Source organism: Oncorhynchus mykiss, chromosome 28 (genome assembly GCF_057628025.1).
Source record: "Oncorhynchus mykiss isolate SJ-2025 chromosome 28, ASM5762802v1, whole genome shotgun sequence".
In the NCBI taxonomy this organism is placed as follows: domain Eukaryota; kingdom Metazoa; phylum Chordata; class Actinopteri; order Salmoniformes; family Salmonidae; genus Oncorhynchus; species Oncorhynchus mykiss.
The window spans coordinates 30,743,891-30,766,036 of NC_143049.1; the positions used below are offsets into that span (position 1 = coordinate 30,743,891).

The 22,146-nt window shown below is 42.7% G+C and overlaps 2 protein-coding genes across 2 annotated transcripts; both read left to right on the forward strand.

Annotated features, from left to right (window-relative positions):
- The first annotated feature begins 1,163 nt into the window (after nucleotides 1-1,163).
- On the forward strand, nucleotides 1,164-8,670 carry LOC110508895 (mitochondrial import inner membrane translocase subunit TIM44). The gene is made up of 13 exons (XM_036966869.2): nucleotides 1,164-1,571; nucleotides 1,904-2,008; nucleotides 2,145-2,318; nucleotides 2,569-2,649; nucleotides 2,989-3,138; nucleotides 3,457-3,590; nucleotides 3,728-3,813; nucleotides 4,132-4,224; nucleotides 4,439-4,563; nucleotides 4,766-4,816; nucleotides 5,029-5,118; nucleotides 5,306-5,416; nucleotides 6,418-8,670. Exons 1-13 carry the CDS (start codon nucleotides 1,542-1,544, stop codon nucleotides 6,535-6,537), a joined length of 1,350 nt encoding a protein of 449 aa, XP_036822764.1. The 5' UTR covers nucleotides 1,164-1,541; the 3' UTR covers nucleotides 6,538-8,670.
- A 7,459-nt stretch (nucleotides 8,671-16,129) lies between these two features.
- On the forward strand, nucleotides 16,130-20,655 carry LOC110508896 (cortexin-1-like). The gene has a single exon (XM_036966619.2). It carries the CDS (start codon nucleotides 17,267-17,269, stop codon nucleotides 17,555-17,557), a length of 291 nt encoding a protein of 96 aa, XP_036822514.2. The 5' UTR covers nucleotides 16,130-17,266; the 3' UTR covers nucleotides 17,558-20,655.
- Nucleotides 20,656-22,146: the final 1,491 nt, after the last annotated feature.

Sequence of the window (22,146 nt, forward strand, 5' to 3'; positions counted from 1 at the left end):
AGTTAAGCCCTAAAGTTTAGGCTTATGCACTAATACCAGATAGCCTAAAATAATGAAAGAGAAACCTCAATGTATCCTATATAAATTGCCCAAGAATGATCCATTCATGGATTTTCAACCTGCCCGCCACCAACCCGCCCTTCAGCCACACAATATTTAATTACCCTAAACCCCTCCTCCCGCTGATATAATCATTAGCAACCCAAAGGTTGTGTGTTTGAATCTCATCACAGACAACTTTAGCATTTTGCAACTACTTTGCAACTATTTACTACTTTTTAGCTACTTTGTAACTATGTTAGCTAACCCTTCCCCTAACCTTAACCCTTTAACCTAACTCCTAACCCCTAGAGCTAGTTATCATTAGCCACAACAAATTGGAATTCAAACATAATACATTTTGCAAATACGTAACATACCACAGCATACCACCCTGCATCCCACGGCTGGCTTGCTAAGCAGGATTGGTCTTGGTCAGTCCCTTGATGGGAGACCAGATGCTGCTGGAAGTGGTGTTGGACCAGTAGGAGGAACCCTTTCCTTTGGTCTAAAAAAAATATCCCAATGCCCCAGGGCAGTGATTGGGGACATTGCCCTGTGTAGGGTGCTGTCTTTCAGATGAGACCTTAAACAGGTGTCCTGGCTCTCTGTGGTCACTAAAGATCCCATGGCACTTAAGAGTAGTGGTGTTAACCCTGGTGTCCTGGCTAAATTCCCAATCTGGCCTTCATATCATCATGGCCACCAAATCATCCCCAGTTTACAATGGTCTCATTCATCCCTTCTCTACCCTGTAACTATTCCCCATTCTGTTGCTGTAAATGTGTTCTCAGTCAACTTACCTGGTTAAATAAATAAAAAACATTGAATATTTGGCAAATTCATAACATATTGTACAAATTGCAATTTGTAACATATCATACGAAATGGATGATGGACATCCACAGATTAATACAAAACGTAACATATCATACAGAAATGCTCAGAGACCAGGTTGCAGACCTTCCTTACTGATGCTAGGGAAGGCAACTTGACAGCAGGACACACACTCACCTCCTCAAGTTAGTCTCCACCCATTGGATCCGTCAGGAGGTCAGCTGCAGCGGAGTCGCACGTGCTCCATCAGAGACACTTTTAAGGAGATGGGGAACTCCATTGGAATCGTATTAACGCCCATTGTGTTAGTTGCCCCAGCTCCTTCAAGGAGTGAATGGGAGTCAATTGGGCGCTAACTCAAAAACCCAACATTAGCATAAATTTCGTCAACAAGAAGTACAACATTACAAATATTTTCCGTGATGTGATATGATTAACTTGCTATCTGTAATATTGTACAGCTTTTGAATCGTGACATTACGTACTTTCGAGGAAAACAGGCACGTTTCCTGATTCATACCCTGACTTTAAAAAAGGGATTGCGTGACGATTAGTTTTAGCAACCGCGTGACGCAGCATAACAACCTGAGCGCGATTGGTCGACAGTCTGCGGGGTGGGGCGTTAGACGTTCCTCCATTCATTGCCCCATGCATTCAAGATCAAGATGGCAGCCTCCGTGTGTCGGTGCTATGAGGTGAGATTTGTTTTAGTATAACTCCCCCTTGCTTGCACTGGCAATCGATGGATATTGACTGATTTGTTTTACAGCTCAGTATTTAACATTCGACGATATTTCTTGAATAACGTGACATTTTATTATGTCATTATGACAGTTATGAAATGGGCCATAGCCCCCCCCCCCCCCCCCCCGTCGGTGTTCATGAACATTCTAGCTAGCTGAACATATCAGGCATTCTTCATAGCCTATTATTTCTATATTTTACACCATAACGCTAGAATAGGTAGATATGTATTGTTATAGCTTCAATAGGAATGTTTGGTTATAGCCCATGTAATTCTCTTCAGCTGGTCGGAAGACGTCTTCTACTCCTGCCATCCCGTGCTGTCGTCTCCTCATTCAGTAGAGGAGATGCTTACAGGATATGTTGGTCTCCGGCTGTCCCTGTGCAGGTAGCTATGCATTATCCTACTCATTATCCTTGTTGACTTTCAAATAGTGATGGATCTGGTGGTAGCTAACTAGCCAATACACCAACTGTTAATATTCTGTCATTCACTTATATTTTAAGTGCCCTCTTTCTCTCAGGTGCGGTATGCGTCAGAACGACCTAGTCGTAAAGGCTTCTTTGGGGAGTTTGTGGAGAACCTGAGGCAGGAGTTTGGGAAGGACAAGGAGATGAAGGAGAATATCAAGAAGTTTAGAGAGGAGGCCAAGAGGCTGGAGGAGTCGGATGCCCTGCAACAGGCTCGGAGGAAATTTGTAAGCTCTAATTTGGTTTTGGAGTGTAATGTCCCTTTAAGCCCATGGTCACTCACCTTGGTTGTGCAGACTTGTTTCAGCCCAGTACTAACCTTCAACTAGTGAAGGTCTTGATGACATGCTGCCCAGAACTAGGGTTGGTGACAAGTTGACTTTCATCTGTGTTCCGAACAAACACTTGTGATGTCATGCACACTTGATGCTTGACTAATGTGACGTCTCATCCATGTCATCCGTTTCTTTCTGCCAGAAAACAATTGAATCAGAGACGGTAAAGACCTCTGAGGTGTTCAAGAAGACCCTGGGGACTCTGTCTGAGACTGTGAAGGAGGTGAGTCATTGTAACACTCTTGAAAATGGATGCATGGAACAAAGGTCATTGACATTATCAGTTGAAGTAAACCCTCAGAATGAATCCTAAATGCAAATGTTTAATCCTTGTTATGTACTCCTTTGAGAGCATCAGTGGTGTAAATATGTTTTATATTCCTCTTATAAAATGTTTATTTCAGCTGAGGTATTGGACAGCTTATGAGTTAAACTTCACTTCTATATCAGTGATATACCCAGAGATGACATTCATGTGGAACTGTTATTTATAGTAGCTTGCCGCTAATCTGCCTGAAGTAAAGTCATTATAACTTGTTGTGGTCCATGTCTGTCTGTCCAGGGCTTTGAGGAAGTGACCCGTACAGACCTGGGGAAGAAGATCAAGGAGGGGGTGGAGGAGGCAGCCAAGACGGCCAGGCACTCTGCTGAGTCTGTGTCCAAGGGAGGAGAGAAGTTGGGAGCGACCAGCGCCTTCAGGGCCATCTCACAGGTCAGAGACTGGCATTTCAAATAAGTAACACAACTCTCCATTGAAGGAAATTGGTTACGCTTTATTATTTGATTATTTTGTCTGCTATTTACCCAGTTCCTGCTTAAAAATGGGTTTACTTATCATTAATTGTGTTGAATGATTCTAAATAAGCATAAGAATGTAGCAGTTGTAACCAGTTGTTTTGGGGTAAATAGCAGCTGGTGAAGGACTTTTTAAGAAACATTGAAGCATCAAATGGAGGCTGAAAATGAATTCTATGGAATAATTTTACTGATATACTGATCTCCTTTTCCCCTTCCCTCTGTGTGTGTACAGGGGATGGAGTCAGTGAAGAGAGAGATTGATGTGGTAGACGATGGTACCTATAGGGCTCCTTCTCAACTCAGGAAAAGAAGTGAATTCTCCTTCAAGGGAGGGGAGAGTGAGAACCGTGTCTTTGAGGCCAATGAGTATGTCCCTTTTTACTTGTTCATAACCATGGCATGGTACGTTTTCCCATTCGCCAACAATGTGTGTCCATTCAGCCATACCTGAAACTATTAGGAAATACAACCAATTGATATAAATGGTCTATTTTGATTTACAGAGAGGACATGGGTGTTGTTCTGCACAAGGATTCTAAGTGGTACGCACAGTGGAAGGACTTCAAGGACAACAATATGGTTTTCAACAGTAAGAGAATGTTACTGTATTTCATCAGATAACATGGGAGTGAGGTAATCATAGGTCACATTCATGGTTGTGTGCACTTCACTGGCCAGTCAACAGGTGGCACTATATTCATTATATGGGCAAAGTGGAGGCAACATTTTCGGTGTTGTACTTATATCTCGATGTCAAGACTTTCAGAGATGGGATTTTTCCTGATCAAGAAACACTTTCTCTTACATTGTATCTTATTTGATTTTCTGTGGAGGGTCCCAGAGTCTTAGAAGTCTTTGTGATATTTGCAGTTCAGCATTTCCTATATTACCTCTTCTCACTCCTCAGGGTTCTTTGAAATGAAAATGAAATATGATGAGAGTGACAACGCCCTTGTCAGAGCATCTCGAGCCGTGACCGACAGAGTCACCGATCTACTAGGTAAACAACCTCTCTTTTAAATGATGTCCCGGTTTAATCATTCTATCACTCTGAGGGGATTACTGGGTGTGCACAATAGTTTCTCTGTTATATTGTCTGGTGTGTCAATAGCCACAAAGTGACTACCCTCTTTTCCTTCGGATGTTCTGATGGATGGTTGGACTACATGGGTTTCCACTATTTTTACATCAAATCCTTGTTATTTGGTTGGCAGGTGGTCTCTTCTCGAAGACTGAGATGTCTCAGGTGCTGACCGAGATCTTAAAGGCAGACCCCAGCTTTGACAAGGACTCCTTTCTCAAACAGTGTGAGAAGGACATCATCCCCAACATCCTAGAGGTAAGGGCACTAACACTTTCAAGCACTTTAAAAAAAAAAAATCATTAGTCATGAGCACTTGGAGCTTTTGAAATGCTCACCAGAAGTGTAATCCATATATCACTGGAATTGAATAAATGTTGGTTAGCTTTGTTATAAGAGAACTGTACAGCTCTGCAGTAACTAATGTTTAGGAATGCATCTATGTGGCTCTGTTATGCAGGCTATGATCCGTGGAGAGCTGGAGGTCCTGAAGGACTGGTGTTATGAAGCTGTAAGTAGTTTTATACAGGCTGCACTCGATTCCTCTTTTCTATGTTTACTGATGTCTGTAACAACTAATGTCTGTACAAAAGCGTTTACTTGGCATGCTTTCTTTTCTCAGAAATATAGTTTTTATTCGATTTTCTCATCACTATCGGGGTGAAAAATACTTTCAAATAGCGTTCTTCCTTCCTTTTGATCCTCGTCTCTCTCTGTCCTCAGACATACAGCCAGCTGGCCCACCCTATCCAACAGGCCAGGGCCCTGGGTCTAATGTTCCAGTCCAAGGTCCTAGATATAGACAACATAGATGTAAGTACATGAATGTGTCTGTCAGGCCCAACCAGGCCATGTCATTACTCTGTTTGAGCTACATATACAAGTCGGTCACCAACATTTTGGTAGCCAGCTGATTGTCATTATTTCAGGTTTAACATCATTTCCTTCCCCAGCTCCCTCTCTGCCATTTCTTCATTCCTTCTATTATTCTCTCTCTCAGTTGGCGATGGGGAAGCTCATGGATCAAGGCCCTGTGCTGATCATCACGTTCCAGGCCCAGGTGGTCATGGTGATTCGTAGTCCCAAGGGAGACCTGGTGGAAGGGGATCCAGTGAGTTACCATGGTTACAACCTCTGATATCTATTCTACTCATCTCTCTCTATCATGGGTCATTTTGCTCCTAAGCCTGTCCAGCTCTCTAGCCTTTGATGGTAATATGCGGTCTGATACTGTCTAATGTGTGGTTAGTCACTGGGAGTAGACGGATACCGGACTGCACTCTGGTCAAAGACTATTACAGTAAACAGTCATGTCAGCAGTCTCTATACACAATTTTTGCAATAAGAGAGAAATAACACCGTAATTCCTCTCAGGAGAATGAACATTACAGTTACACCAACTGGTATGCTAATCACATATTACAACATGGTAAAAAAACAGTGAAGAAAGCTACCTCTCTACATACACATTACAATAGGAAACTTATAGCATTTTAATAAGTATTTGTTACCACTTACATTTGGTAAAAAACGCACAAATATCCCTGGTCTCCACAAAAGCCAACTGAAAACTGAGAAATAACTTTTAATTAGTTTTTTATCAATAGGTTGCCATGGAGAATAATCAAATAATAATAATTGTTAGGACACATGAAATTAAACATACAGAGTTTACCAGAATCTCAAATTAAATTTCACAGGATTTTAAATCTAAATCTAACAGGCTTTTATACAGATGGTATCTTTTGTCCTACTTCCCTAGACCTCTTTCTAGTCCTGTTTCTTCTAGTCCTGTTTCTTCTAGCCCTGTTTCTTCTAGCCCTGTTTCTTCTAGTCCTGTTTCTTCTAGTCCTGTTTCTTCTAGTCCTGTTTCTTCTAGCCCTGTTTCTTCTAGCCCTGTTTCTTCTAGCCCTGTTTCTTCTAGCCCTGTTTCTTCTAGCCCTGTTTCTTCTAGTCCTGTTTCTTCTAGTCCTGTTTCTTCTAGCCCATTGCTGCTTCCCATTCATTAACCTTTATCTTTTTTCCCATTCTTCTAACCATTGCCCTGTCTTCTTTCTGGTGATATCTCTTGTTCTTCCAACCTTTCCTTCTCTCTCCTAACCCCACTCCCAGGAGAAGGTGTTGAGGATGATGTACGTGTGGGCTCTGTGTCGGGACCAGGAAGAGCTCAACCCCAACGCAGCCTGGAGACTACTGGACATCTCTGCCTCCAGCACTGAGCAGGCTCTCTGAGAGACCAGGGAAGGAGAAGAGACAGAGGGACACTCTTAGGACACACACACTCAACCCAGTATACATACACACACACACTTAACCCAGTATACGCACACACACACACACACACACACACACTCAACCCAGTATACATACACACACACAACTGAGTGTATATACACACATGCACACAACCTGGTATACACACATACCCACACAACCCAGTATACATACATACACACACACACACACTTGACCCAGTATACACACACACACACACACACACTCAACCCAGTATACATACACACACACAACTGAGTGTATATACACACACATGCACACAACCCGGTACACACACACTCACTCACTGACACAACCCAGTACATACACACACACACACACACACACTCACTCACTGACACAACCCAGTACATACACACACACACACTCACTCACTGACACAACCCAGTACATACACACACACTCACTCACTGACACAACCCAGTACATACACACACACACACACAATCCAGTATACACGCGCACACACACACACACACACACACAACCCAGTATACACTGCAACATCACACAGCCCGTCAGGAGGACACACACAGGATGTGGCAGCATGCCACGCTAAAGAAGCACACTGGAGTGTGTGAGTGTGTGGTCCTAGGAACAGAACAGTGTGTATTACGGACAGAGGAGGAGGTCTCGATGTAAAAGGACAGTTTGTTTTCACCAAGTGACTAAAAACAAAGCGCCTGTGCCCCTCTCTCTCTCTCTCTCTTTTCCTCTCTCCATCTCTCCCAGTGGAAGAGTCCATGCTCTTTCATGCTGGTTGCCTGTTTTGGAGCAGAGAGATCCTTCGAATAGTCATATTTAAGCCTATTTATGGTTAAAGCTCCATCCTGTCATGTGTCTTCAACAAGAAGAAACTTAGCGTATTTTAAATGAATATGTCAAATACCGCTTCTTAGCAAGCTAGGCTGGGACCACAGTCAGTCTTGTCATAAGGCCACTACTACTTCAGCTGAATAATTGCCATTTCACCTTTTGCACTTATGTTGTCAATACCTCCACATGTACGTATAGGGTACAGTACAGAAGATGGCTGCCAGCTACATTCCTACTTTATGGTTGTTTTTGAGATTTTTTTTCTTATTACATAAGTTTGTCTGACTGTATTACAAGGTTTTCACATCGGGAAACCAGAATACTGGTAATTGAAATGATTATTTTTGTTATCCATAATTCAAACTCAAATGGATATTTCTGAAGTGGTGGTTGGTTGTAGCTAACTGATTTCAGTGTTTCATTCAATGCATTTAACGTTGCAGAACAATGACCATCATTATGATGTGAAGAGTTGGTTGGTTCTAGCATGAAGAAAGCATTTAGAAATGGACATTCGTATTTCAGCCATCTATATAAATAACATGTACATGTAATACTCTGAGATGGACTATTCTACAAAACGATGACCACATTGTATAAAGTAAGGTTAAATATGGCTTGTAAAGGAAAGGATATAGGACCTGGAGTTTTTATGGAACAACTTGGACCATGAATGTGTTGACACAAGGTCAGTTTCTAACTGAAGATAGTTCTTTTTCTAACTATATTAACCAGATTTTTCAGGTTTAGTTGTTGACAGATAAGGTCAATTTGAAGGCCTAGAATCAGATTTCCTTATGCCCAATCCTATATGTAACATTTATGTGGTATAAATATATCTGATCCTGGAACAGGGGTTGGGGCAACTCCTCGAAGCTCACAGGAAGTTGAAGTGATCAGCCCTTGTAGTGGCAGAAAGCTCATACTATACAGTATATCTAAGAAGAGGGTTTTTTAGTGTAAAATCACCTGATTCCATTCTTGGTTGAATCCTAACTTGAGACACTCATGCTCAACTCTGGCTCATGCAAACATGAATTCATGTTGATGGGAGATTTGTGGAAATTGAGGTACACGCGTGGATCTCAAGTTAGGATTCAACTGCGAGAGGATCACATTTGTTTACATCCATCCACTTAATTTGAGTCGACCAAAATAAATGTTTGTATTTTTCCCATTTTTGTTGTTGTTGGTTTTTAACAATTACATAACAATGTGTTCTGCCATGAATAAATAATGCTGTATGATGCTGAAGCTTTGTCCCTGTTTTTCATTAGCCGTCATTCACAGTTCAGTCTTTAGGGGTTTATTAATAGTCTGTTGTAATGCATCACACACAAACTCAGCAACAAAAAAGAAATGTCCTTTCACTGTCACCTGTGTTTATTTTCAGCAAACTCAATATCTGTATATACATAAGTATTTGTATGAACATAACAAGATTCAACAACTGAGACAAACTGAACAAGTTCCACAGACGTGACTAACAGAAATTGAATAATGTGTCCCTGAACAAGGGGGGGGGGGTCAAAAGTAACAGTATCTGGTGTGGCCACCAGCTGCATTAAGTACTGCAGTGCATCTTCCTCATGGACTGCACCAGAATTGCCAGTTCTTGCTGTGAGATGTTACCCCACTCTTCCACCAAGGCACCTGCAAGTTCCCGGACATTTCTGGGGGGAATAGCCCTAGCCTTCAACCTCCGATCCAACAGGTCCCAGACGTACTCAATGGGATTGAGATCCGGGCTCTCCACTGGCCATGGCAAAACACTGACATTCCTGTCTTGCAGGAAATCACACACAGAACGAGCAGAATGGCTGGTGGCATTGTCATGCTGGAGGGTCATGTCAGGATGAACCTGCAGGAAGTGCACCACATGAGGGAGGAGGATGTCTTCCCTGTAATGAACAGCGTTGAGATTGCTTGCAATGACAACAAGCTCAGTCAATGATGCTGTGACACACCGCCCCAGACCATGACGGACTCTCCACCTCCAAATTGATCCCACTCCAGAGTACAGGCCTCGGTGTAACACTCATTCCTTCAACGATAAACGCGAATCCGACCATCACCCCTGGTGAGACAAAACCGCGACTCGTCAGTGAAGAGCACTTTTTGCCAGTCCTGTCATGTCCAGCGACGATGGGATTGTGCCCATAGACAACGTTGTTGCCAGTGATGTCTGGTGAGGACCTGCCTTACAACAGGCCTACAAGCCCTCAGTCAAGCCTCTCTCAGCCTATTGCAGACAGTCTGAGCACTGATGGAGGGATTGTGCGTTCCTGGTGTAACTCGGGCAGTTGTTGTTGCCATCCTGTACCTGTCCCGCAGGTGTGATGTTCGGATGTACCGATCCTGTGCAGGTGTTGTTACACGTGGTCTGCCACTGCGAGGACTTAGGCGTCTCACAGTACGGACATTGCAATGTATTGCCCTGGCCACATCTGCAGTCCTCATGCCTCCTTGCAGCATGCCTAAGACACATTCACGCAGATGAGCAAGAACCTGGGCATCTTTTGGTGTTTTTCAGAGTCAGTAGAAAGGCCTCTTAGTGTCCTAAGTTTTCATAACTGTGACCTTAATTGCCTACCGTCTGTTAGCTGTTCCACAGGTGCATGTTCATTAATTGTTTATGGTTCATTGAACAAGCATGGGAAACAGTGTTTAAACCCTTTACAATGAAGATCTGTGAAGTTATTTGGATTTTTATGAATTATCTTTGAAATACAGGGTCCTGCAAAAGAGTTTATTATGTCTAAGCACATTCAGCATGTTGTCTTTGTTTTTCATCTGGTAAACTGACACGTTTTGATAGCCGGTAATGGATTTGGCCGTTGAGGCTGATGAATAAAGTTGTGGATTTGGCCGTTGAGGCTGATGAATAAAGCTATGGATTTGGCTGTTGAGGCTGATGAATAAAGTTGTGGATTTGGCCGTTGAGGCTGATGAATAAAGTTGTGGATTTGGCCGTTGAGGCTGATGAATAAAGCTATGGATTTGGCCATTGAGGCTGATGAATAAAGCTATGGATTTGGCCGTTGAGGCTGATGAATAAAGTTGTGGATTTGGCCGTTGAGGCTGATGAATAAAGCTATGGATTTGGCCGTTGAGGCTCATACGGTTTTAAATAAAACCTGTTTTTATATTCACACACATAGTCAATAACAGGGGAGCCTGTTTCACTGCTGTCTCCTGTGATGAGGCCATCAGTCCTATTCCTCTGTCCGTCTTTCTCTTTAATATGTGTACCACATCGGGGTTATACACAAAACTTCACCTTTGAGTGGAGTTCACTCTGACCCTTTTAGACTGTGATCCTTTGAAGCCCTGATCCAGTATTTGCAACGGCACACTGAACCAAAGTGGAGTTGAAAGGAGTTTCATTCAGCAACCCCAAAGCCTTGCAGCTCAACGTTGGTTTTCACCCGCTACTAGAGGGTGACTTTACCATTAGTGACGACACACTACTGGCTGCATTCTGTGCTTTGCAGTAGGACATGTCCTTCACTATAGGCCAAAGGGAGAACAGATGGAATCAATAGGGATGTTTTCTGTTTGGCAAGCGCTGTCTAGCTCTCTCACTATTTAGCTGCTGTTAATGGTCCTGATTGGTTATGGTTAGGTTCTGCCCATTGACCCGATGGCTTGGTCCTAATTAGGTGGGCGCTGTCTACTTTCTTCAATGGTTAGATGGTTAGGTGCTTGCTGTCCATGGTCCTGACTGCCATCCCTCATAGCCTTTGGTCACATTCCTCTGCTCAGATGTTGCTCACACATGCCAGATCTTAAACGCCTCAATAGGTATTTTACACATCAGCTAACCACATCATTGTGTTGTTGTACATTCGATGACGTGTCACACAACCGTTGGTTGATACATGCAACATCTGAGCAGGGGAACACAACCTCTGTTTGGCAGTGTTGAATCTACAGTAAGTCAATACTGGTGTTGACAGGGTAACAGGTGAGAACAGACCCTCTCCAAGCTCAAGTTCTTCCTCCCAGCGCACCATCAATAATCACAATAATACTGATATAGACGGATATTGAATAACCTTTCTGCAAGCTGCGGGGTTCCTATCAATTATTATCCTCCATGGTGGAATACCTGGTGGAGCAGCTTGGCGTGAGATTATCTCCCATCATTAAACTGTCTGTAATGAACCAGGGACCATTAATTAAACCTATAGGGACACCCCATCGAGATCTGAGACACAACTTTTAAGGACCCATAGTGTTTTTGAATCAATAATAGGCTGTTATTGTTAAGTAGTAATTCATTTAACTGAGGATTCATTAATTAATTGGAAGTGAGAGCACCCTGAGATCCTTGTGCTGTACAATCTTTCTTCCAATTATAAGTTCTTCATAGGTCGTACAGAAAGTATTCAGACCCCTTGACTTTTCCACAGTTTGTTACAATACAGCCTCGTTCTAAAATTGATTAAATCGTTTTTTTCTCTCTTTTTTTCATCAATCTACATACAATACCCCATAATTACAAAGCAAAAATAAGTTTGTAGAAATGTTCGCTAATTTATAAAAAAATATATTAAAAAATTAAATATCATATTTACATAAGTATTCAGACCCTTTACTCAGTACTTTGTTGAAGCACCTTTGGCAGCGATTACAGCATTGAGTCTTCTTGGGTATGATGCTACAAGCTTGGGCACACCTGTATTTGGGTAGTTTATCCCATTCTTCTCTGCAGAACCTCTCAAGCTCTGTCAGGTTGGATGGAGCGTCGCTGCACAGCTATTTTCAGGTTTCTCCAGAGATGTTCGATCGGGTTCAAGTCCGGACTCTGGCTGGGCCACTCAAGGACATTCAAAGACTTGTCCCGAAGCCACTCCTGTGTTGTTTTAGCTGTGTACTTAGGGTCTTTGTCCTGTTGGAAGGTGAACCTTCGCCGCAGTCTGAGATCCTGTGCACTCTGGAGCAGGTTTTTAACAAGGACCTCTCTGTACTTTGCTCCGTTCATCTTTCCCTTGATCCTGACTAGTCTCCCAGTCCCTGCCGCTGGAAAACATCCCCACAGCATGATGCCGCCCCCACCATGCTTCACCATAGGGATGGTGCCAGGTTTCCTCCAGACGTGACGCTTGGGATTCAGGCCAAAGAGTACGATCTTGGTTCCAGATAATCTTGTTTCTCATGGTCTGAGAGTCCTTTAGGCTGTCATGTGCCTTTACTGAAGAGTGGCTTCCGTCTGGCCACTCTACCATAAAGGCCTAATCAGGAGCGCTGCAGAGATGGTTGTCCTTCTGTAAGGTTCTCCCATCCCCACAGAGGAACTCTGGAGCTCTGTCAGGGTGACCATCGGGTTCTTGGTCACCTCCCAGGCGGACAGATCTAGGAAGATTATTGATGGTTCTTCCATTCAAGAATGATGGATGCCACTGTATTCTTGGGGACCTTCAATGCTGCAGAAATGTTTTGATACCCTTCCCCAGATCTGTGCCTTCAACACAATGCTGTCTCTGAGCTCTACGGACAATTCCTTCAACCTCATTGCTTGGTTTTTGCTCTGACATGCCCTGTCAGTTGACCTTATATAGACAGGTGTGTACCTTTCCAAATCATGTTTAATCAATTGAGTTTACCACAGGTGGACTCCAATCAAGTTGTAGAAACATCTCAAGGATAATCAAATGAAACAAGATACACCTGAGCCCAATTTTGAGTCTCAAAGCAAAGGGTCTGAATGAATAGTTAAGTAAATAAGTATTTTATTTTTTATACATTTGCAAAAAAAAAAATGTTTTCACTTCGTCATTATGGGGTATTGATGGCTATTTTTGTTTATTTAATCAATTTTAGAATAAGGCTGTAACTTAACAAAATATATACTTTCCGATCAACCAAGTTGTCCCTCAAATATCAAATAGGCTTAACAGAAGTTTGAAAGGTGAGGGAATAATAAGGGCAATGTTTTGTCCATATACTAAAAAGGACAGTTGAGCTTTTGAATGTTTCTAGATCTTTAAAATCAAAATCATGGGGATTTGGCATCTTTCATTATGCTACATTTCAAGTAAAGTGCTTCATTGTGCTACAATGTCAAGTAAAGAGCTTATGTAAGTGCTTCCTGAATTGTAAGTTCTCGTGTGGTAGGCTATACTGGCAGAGCTTTGGTGCGAGAGTGGCCCTGCTGGCGGTTGAGTGTCACTCATAGGCCTGGTCATTCATGTTACATAAGAGATGGCCTTTTAGCCCGAGGCACTTTATGCAATCATATGAACAATGATCTCCACCAACCCTTTGATCTCAACCCCTACAAAAATGTCCACTAATTATAATCCACATAATAATTAACATGTCCTGTTGCTGCAGGATTATTTTCCTGCTGTGAGAATCAAGGTCATATTAAATTAAGCGCATCTGTACATAAGAGTCTACCTTTACTTATGTACCTATGTACTAGCTGTTGAGAAAGTGGATGAGATGGGAGGGAATGAGTGGGGTAGGGGTTGAACGCTTGGAGAGGCTGGCCCTTGGATAGACTGCGCGCAAACATATAGGACACCGCGAGCAAGAGCGGTGATAAAAGGAGCGCTGACCGTGGTGCTGAATACACGACTTCACAAGGGATTCCAGTCAAGTGGACCAGAAGACTTGCGCATCCGCCGCAACCAAGAGACTTCACGAAACCGAAGTAAGTCAATCAATTCAACAGTTCAATTGTCGTCAGTTATTCAGGGTTCTGAGAGACTTGGTCCACTTTATAGACGTTTAATAAAATGCAGATGCCGACGATATAGGGAAGAAATTGTATTGAATACTTTGATTCGTTTTGCATGCAAATAACGGGTGTCTATGGCTGAAAACACTGTTTTCAAGGTGTAAATGTCTACGTGTTTTCGGGCCAACTAATCTTTTATAAGTTATATTTCGTTTAGGCTACAAATTTAATTTAGGTCACAATTCTGTAAACTACCATACAATATAAACATTTTGGTTCAGACAAAAAAAACATATAGCTGCCACTGGCAATGGAATTTACATTTGAGGAAATGTAAAGCCGAGGCCAAAGGCACTGACGTCAAGTGTTTTTACAGTATGTGATGCACATCAGCACATGTAATAACTTAGAGATCAGAGCTCAGGGGCAGACTGGTCATCTGGCATTTCGGGCAAATGTTAGATGGGCTGGTCCATTTTTAGCACAGCGATCCCATCTAACTTGTTTGTTTTTTGGGAGGCTAAATTATCATAATTGGGCTAATAATGGGGGGCTCAGGGGAAAAATTGGGCCTGTGGGTTAGAAATGCCAGGGACGATTTCTGGTCCTAGTCTGGCCCAGGATCAGTTTAGTGGATTTGTAGCCTTCTGTCATCTGTATTCATGACCATGGCTCTGTAATGCTGCTGTAACCACGGCTCTGTGCTGCTGCTGTAACCACGGCTCTGTGCTGCTGCTGTAACCATGGCTCTGTGATGCTACTGTGACCATGGCTCTGTGCTGCTGCTGTAACCATGGCTCTGTGATGCTACTGTGACCATGGCTCTGTGATGCTGCTGTGACCATGGATCTGTGATGCTGCTGTAACCATGGCTCTGTGATGCTACTGTGACCATGGCTCTGTGATGCTGCTGTGACCATGGATCTGTGATGCTGCTGTGACCATGGCTCTGTGATAATGCTGTGACCATGGATCTGTGATGCTGCTGTGACCATGGATCTGTGATGCTGCTGTGACCATGGCTCTGTGATGCTGCTGTGACCATGGCTCTGTGATAATGCTGTGGCCATGGCTCTGTGATGCTGCTGTGACGATGGCTCTGAGTCTTGGTGTGTTCAAGTGCACATCTGGACAGCCACCTACCTAAATGATTGATCTAATGCTTAGGAACCAGAAGAAGGCGGAAGCTGTATTTGTTTGCTTTTCAAGACAATCACTTTAATGTGGTTATTCCAAACATTCATGGTTGTGCTCTGTTCTGTTTTCTTTACACCCCTGTGCTTATTTTTCTTTTTTTTGCATGAATATTTTCTTACACATTTTCCTTAATATTTTCCTTAATATTTTCCTTACTTTTCGGTTCTGTTTTCAAGTTAATAGAAGTCAATATAACTTTCCCCTGGCCCATTACTGTTCAGGATTGAGATTTCCTATCACCCTTTCTTTGCCCTGTAGTCATTCACCACGGAGTCTGACATGTTGAATTTAAGCACTCAACGTTGATCAAGCGTTTTATTTTGGTTTTCTCAACTGTCCAACCCTATATGCTGGAGCTATTTGATAAATGACAGGACCAGGGTATTATCTCCTTATTTTATCCAGTCTCCATTAAAGCTTTCAGCCTGTCCTGAGTCCATGCAGGGCTATTAACTTGTCTTTGTGAGGAGCTGGAGAGGAGGAGAAGCCTCATGGAATAGACATAGCAGACTGCAGTGAGCTACTCCTGCTAAGTTTACATCACCCATTAAAATGGATTGGCTTTTCTGAACAAGACTGAGTTCTTGGCATCAGAAGGATTTCCCTGGGATCAGTGTTTAGTCCTATGCGCATTGTGTTGCTGACTTTCTTACGCCAGTCTGAAATGTTTGAGACAAATGTTTGAGTTCATCCTCCGAGATGAAATACACAGAAGTGTTGGACTTGCAGACGTTTGTTTGTGTTATCTGAAGTCTGAACATTACTTTAAATCATGCCTTCATGCAGTAGAATAAACCGAGCTCCTCAAGTTGTTCACTTCATGCTGGGCACTGATTGACTGTAGTGTTTTGTTTGACTCGGTTGCTTTTTCTTTCAGGTTGTCCGCTGAAGAGTCCCAAATGGAGACACACAGCATCGTTGGAGCGAATGATGAATGACCATGGCATCCCCAACAGAGAGGAGCAATTATTCAGCCCAACAGTGAAGAGATGTCTCTGACTACTCTATTCCTGTTCAAGCTGACCTGTCAATTAGACCGTGCAATCACTCATCAATCATCTTTCTGGCAATAACCAACCAGGCGTTTTAACTACTGACCCAAGGATAAGAATTCATAGCAATACAATACAGACATTTCCTGTGTTACAGTACTTCTAACTTATTGGTGAGCCCAGTCAGAAATATCAATGGACTTTATGAGTCGGTTATAATGTTATTATTAGTTTGGGGATAAGAAATACTCTCTCTTGTCATATTGGCCCACAGAGCCAAGCTTCTTATGAAAATCTCTCACTCCACTTACCCTGACCTGAAGCTTATTAAGCTGTGAACCTTTGAACATACAAGCACTATATACTAGGTCATTGATCCACAATTCCTCTTCAACCACTCAGTTAGATGTATCCCCCTCGCCCCGCCTCCTGTTTCTAATTATTTACAAGGCCCCCGGCATAGTTGGACCATTGCTTAAAGAAGTCGATTTGACAGGTTAGAGAATCTACAATTGCCAGTGCAAGTGGTACGCGGGGAGGACTTTGGTACAACTGTCACATTCAGCTTGTATGTACTGTACAGGTCTGTGTCCCTTGGCTGTTACAATCCAACATGGACACCAGAACACGACAAGTCCTTGAATATGAATTAAGCCCCAGTGAGCCTGTTCCAACTTGTCTGTTATTGGTTTACTGAAGTGTTCATGAATCCATAGGACTGCTTATCATCATGTCATCCCTGTTTGGCTTCTATCACTGTTGTTGCCTATGCGGCCAAAGGGTGAACTGAATTGACCCCCAAATACCCCCTTCCACTCCACACAAAGGCACCTTTTAGATGATGACCGATACCCAAACTGTTTTTCATGCCCAAATTCTGTTTTCTACCTTAATTCGAAAACAAAACAAAATAATCTTAACAGCAAATGACATTTTTCAGTGTAGGTCACATTTCTGACACTCCAACTCCAAGATGAGTGATGTGCCCTCCTGGCTGGACTATGAACACTATGAACTGTTGTCCCCGACCCCAGCAAGTTTCCCCAGGAGCCCCTCAGGCACGGGGCTGCTGCCCGTAGCAGGCCACGTGGAACAGGGTACGGCCCTGTGCTTCGTGGGCCTCCTGCTGCTCCTCCTGCTCTTCCTGATAGTGCGCTGCATCCGCATCCTGCTGGACCCCTACAACAGTATGACTGCCACCTCCTGGACCAACGACCCCAGGGACCCGTTGGAGAGGGGTCAGTTTGACTATGCCCTGGTGTAGGAGGGTTTGGGAGAAGAAGAGGGATGTGGAGAGTTTTGGGACCCTGAAGCAGGTTCAAGGGGGATGTTGTCCTAACCTTCGGACGGACCTTGATGAGACCAAAAAAAGTAGCTACATATGTAGGATCTTAATTTGATCACCCTGTTGCATGAGAACTTGTAGTGTATTTGAGGTTTAAAAATGTTTCTGAAGTTTGACATTTCCCTTACGAAAAATGTATCAACCCCTACAAAAATATGAATTATAATCCACATAATAATTCACATTTTCTGTTGCTGCAGGATTATTTTCCTGCTGCAGCAAACTGGGTCAAATTAAGATCCTACATCTGTAGCTAGAGAAGGAGAACACGTGGATGGAATTTGCTGTCCCTGTCTCATTGAAAACAATTACATCCGGTTTGGTCCTGTCATCATGAGTAGCCTATTTGAATGCAGTATTAGATAGTCTGCTTCATAATAATAATATAATAATAACTTTATTTGCATAGCGCTTTTCAATACAGGTCACAAATAATACAATTAAATAAAAGTACTAACAAAGAAAGGAGGAAGGAGAATGACTTAAGACAGCTCATTAAAATCATACATTGTAATCCTACATTAAAAACATCTTTATGAACACGTATCTTCAGCAGTCATTTTATCAGCAAGCACTGAATCTGCAAGCCTGCACTCCTCTGGCAGACCATTCCAAGGTCTAGGGGCTCTCTGGCTCAGATGGTTTGGGAAGAAGAAGTGGACTTTCGTGAAGCAGCTTGTGGGAAGGACTGAGTCTCAAATCAATGCAATCCGATTTCCAATATAGGCGACAACAGTGACTAGCGTCTGGTAGATGTGACCCTAGGTGACAACAGTAACTAGGGTCTGGTAGATATGACCCTAGGTGACAACAGTAACTAGGGTCTGGTAGATATGACCCTAGGCGACAACAGTAACTAGGGTCTGGTAGATATGACTCTCTTTGTATCTTTGATAAGGGATGGGTCATCTTCAGACAGACAACTCTCCCAACAAATCACGAGGCAGACGTGCCAAAAGTCGCGACTCAAAACCAAAGTTTGCAGGCAAAACCTTTGCAGTGGTTTTTAAAGAGTGTGATCTGCACTCTTTCAAAGTAACCTCTGATCTCCATCTTGATAGCTACTTATTATGCCAGGGGATGTGGCCAAGAAGCAGATGAGGCAGTGATGTACTGTAGGCAGTGATGTAGGCAGTGATGTAGGCAGTGATGTAAGCAGTGATGTACTGTAGGCAGTGATGTAGGCAGTGACGTAGGCAGTGATGCAACCAGAGATGCAGGCAGGGATGTAGTTCCTCTATGCTATACCTTGTTTCATACAGATGTGTTAAGCGTCTATCATAGTCCAAAACATGAATGCGCAGGCACAGCAGTGTTGTACAGTATTTGACCTTTGGCTCTCATACTTTTTAAATTCTCAAGCAATTTCTCCAACTGTCGCGGAGCCGCATTGGTCGGAAATTGTAGTGAGGAACTGTGCGTCTCCCGTGGATGATGCAGAGCTGTGTAGCTATGTCATACTGGGGCGCTGGACTATCGAGTCTCAGCGTCTGTGGACTATGATTTAGACTTTAATGCCCAATGTCCGCCAGATGCATATGCGTTTTGTTTTACTGACTGTGTAGCCCGCATTTTCTGTACTTGACGCACTTCGCTTTTCAACAAGCTAAAAGCTACTGTAGTTAGTTGGAGTACGTGTGTGTACTTCAGTTTGTACCACCGCATGGTAACGCACAAGTGGAAAATATTGAACATGTGCAGTTTAGTGCGGAACCCCCAACGTAGTGTTGCGGACTGATCCTTTGACAATTAATGACTTATTCCGGAATGCAAATAGTTGGATGCATGTGGTGGACGTGAGGCGCAAGATGGAACATTGAAACATTACGTGAGACAAACTGTCTGGTTCCCAACTTTTTCCCGGTTACTGTACCAGCAGGTGAAATCTGCTCTGCCCGGAGTATCCCCTCACGTGCATTTTACCAGTAGGCCTATGGTCTCATGAGTCTTCTCAAGTACCTCATTGAGTCCTGGTAGCCCTGGTTGGGAACCACTGGTCTAGAGCGACAACACTATACCATGAATAGGGTGCCATTTGGGATGTAGCCTGGGACAGGAAAGAGCAGAACATCTGTCCACTCCTTGACCCATGTAATTGTGACCCCTGGCATCAGTAATTTATGGATTGCAGGACTCCGAGAAACAGTGACCCTTATTTCTGAGAGGGAAATCTTTGATGGAATAAAATTCAGTGAAATGTAATGAGTTTAGTCAGCTGATGGACAGAGGTAGTCTGTAGCCATGTTAGACATGAAAGTCACTCAGAGAGAGGATACTAAGAAAAAAAGCAGAGATTTCACTGCTTGTTACTCGTTTGTTAAACCCCTGGCTTTTAAGGGAAGTGTTACCGCATTTGTGGAGATCCCATAAACGTTGCAGATGTCGGCTAATTGGAAATGACTTTTAAATGTGGAGCGTGCTTTAGCGCGGTTTCGTATTTAATCTAGGCCCTTGTGGTGAATGGCCTGTCTATCTCCTTGCATATCAAGAAAATAGATGCAACTATTCCATTTCCATTCCACAAACATTCGCTGTTCTTCCGGTTAATACATGGTTCACAGCAACTGATACACGGACTACTATTGATGTCATCCAATGTGTTGTTACCGTGCCAATCTGTGAACATTGAGATTCATTTTTTTATTTTCCCTGTACCGTTAAACCATAGGTTATACTGTCTGTAAGTGTGGGCTTTATGACAGCATGTTCTGTATGTCTATTGGTTATTGTGTTCATGAAATGTCATGTCTATCAACGTCATCACTCGTCATCCTCTACCTCTTTGTTTAGCCTAGCCTTGGTGAACTATATAGTGACCAGCACTGTCTTTCAGAACACTAGAAGCTTTTTCTCTAGTATTTTTTTCAATACACTGTTGTCATCTAAGTTGCCAGATAGTTGGAAGGTACATCATCTTGATACTGATGGTCATATAGACTTGGCATTATGTTTGCTTGAAGAGTAGATGTTGTTCCTACTGTCGTTTTCTCAATAAACATTCCTATAATTATATAAAACCTGTAATTTTACAGTCATTTTTATTGAATCCTCTTTGCACACACACACACACACACAAACACACACACACACACACACACACACCAAGCCTCCATGACATTTCTGATGTCCTTTTAGAACAGGTTGTCCCATCTGTTGTTCTCTATCAGTAGCAGTGAGATTTAAAGCAAATGTAATATATTGAATAATCTATAGGTGCGTCATAAAGCTAATTCCAGAGGATCAGCACTCCCAGAGAGACAGATCACCCTCAGATAAGATACTGTATGGAACTGATGCTTGTAAGCAGCCTCTACCTCCACCTATATGGTATCATGATTTGTGAACAGCTTGATTGTTAGATTTGATGTATTTGATCTTAATAAATTGGTCTTAATATGAATGATATTAACTTGCTTAGTAGCAAGCATTAGTCTTGTCTTATCCTCTTGTGTCAAATCAGGACAATTTCTAGAGGTAGACAATGAGTTCTATTTCTGCTAACCGAGGACCTCTTCTGGTAATCTGGGGTACTTGCAGCTCCATTCTGTGCCAGTCCTTCGTTGTTTGTGGCATCTCCAGCATTGTTTTGTGTGAATGCAAACAGACAAACAGAAACCCATGAACTCATTACACGTGATGACGTTGGCATATAAACACCATGTGACGTGACCAGGAAAAACTCTCTGCCCTGACTCATGACATTTCCAGTACAATTATCAGGTAAATTGGTGTACACACTGCAAACTCCAGGAACGTAATTCGAATATCTATCCTGCAATTCCACCTCCTAGTGAGTGACTGACCTACAACAATCAACAATGGTCCTCTGTGAAGGTATATCCATTGGCCCTTTGTAATTACACCTTAAACAATGTAAATGAATGGCGTGTTACCAGTGAAACATGCTGCTATTGTAATATGAAACATAATTATAACCAAATTAAAATTGCATGCTAATTGCTTCCAGTTGAAGGGTGCCCAATAGGCTGCTCTGAATAACAGCCGCACCTCTCATCTCATTAGGCAAGCAATTACCGATGCAGATTGTGCCACAGTGGGTTCACACAATGTAGTAACCTGGTAGGCACAACGCCAATGGGGCTCTTCATTCACTACCGCAGACCAAAGCATTGACACACCGTATAAAATAATACAGAAGTCTTGAAACATTTTGCATGGCTGACATGCTTAGAAAATACATATTTCAGTATGTATTCCCTATAAAAAATAAGTGATATATATGTGCATAACTACTATTTAATCAACGCAACATTGACATTATCCCACCCCTAGTTAGACACTATTAGCTTAAAATGCTAAATCTAAATACAATAAATGCCAATTAATTTCTAGCAATACTGCTCCTGTCTGCCTGTGTGGTGCGCGTGTTTGTCTATCACTTCGTGGTGATGTTGATGGGATAACTGTCGTGGGTTGACAGAAATACTTTCCCTAAAACCTTATCAATTACATTTTAACTACCAAGTAGTCTTACCTGGCAGAAGTAT

Excerpts from the sequence above, each read along its gene's own strand:
- LOC110508895 (XM_036966869.2), top strand. The coding sequence starts at position 1,542 with ATGGCAGCCTCCGTGTGTCGGTGCTATGAG. Across the intron at positions 2,319-2,568 it reads AACAGGCTCGGAGGAAATTT|AAAACAATTGAATCAGAGAC; the intron begins GTAAGCTCTAAT and ends TCTTTCTGCCAG. Across the intron at positions 4,225-4,438 it reads CAGAGTCACCGATCTACTAG|GTGGTCTCTTCTCGAAGACT; the intron begins GTAAACAACCTC and ends TTTGGTTGGCAG.
- LOC110508896 (XM_036966619.2), top strand. The coding sequence starts at position 17,267 with ATGAGTGATGTGCCCTCCTGGCTGGACTATGAACACTATGAACTGTTG.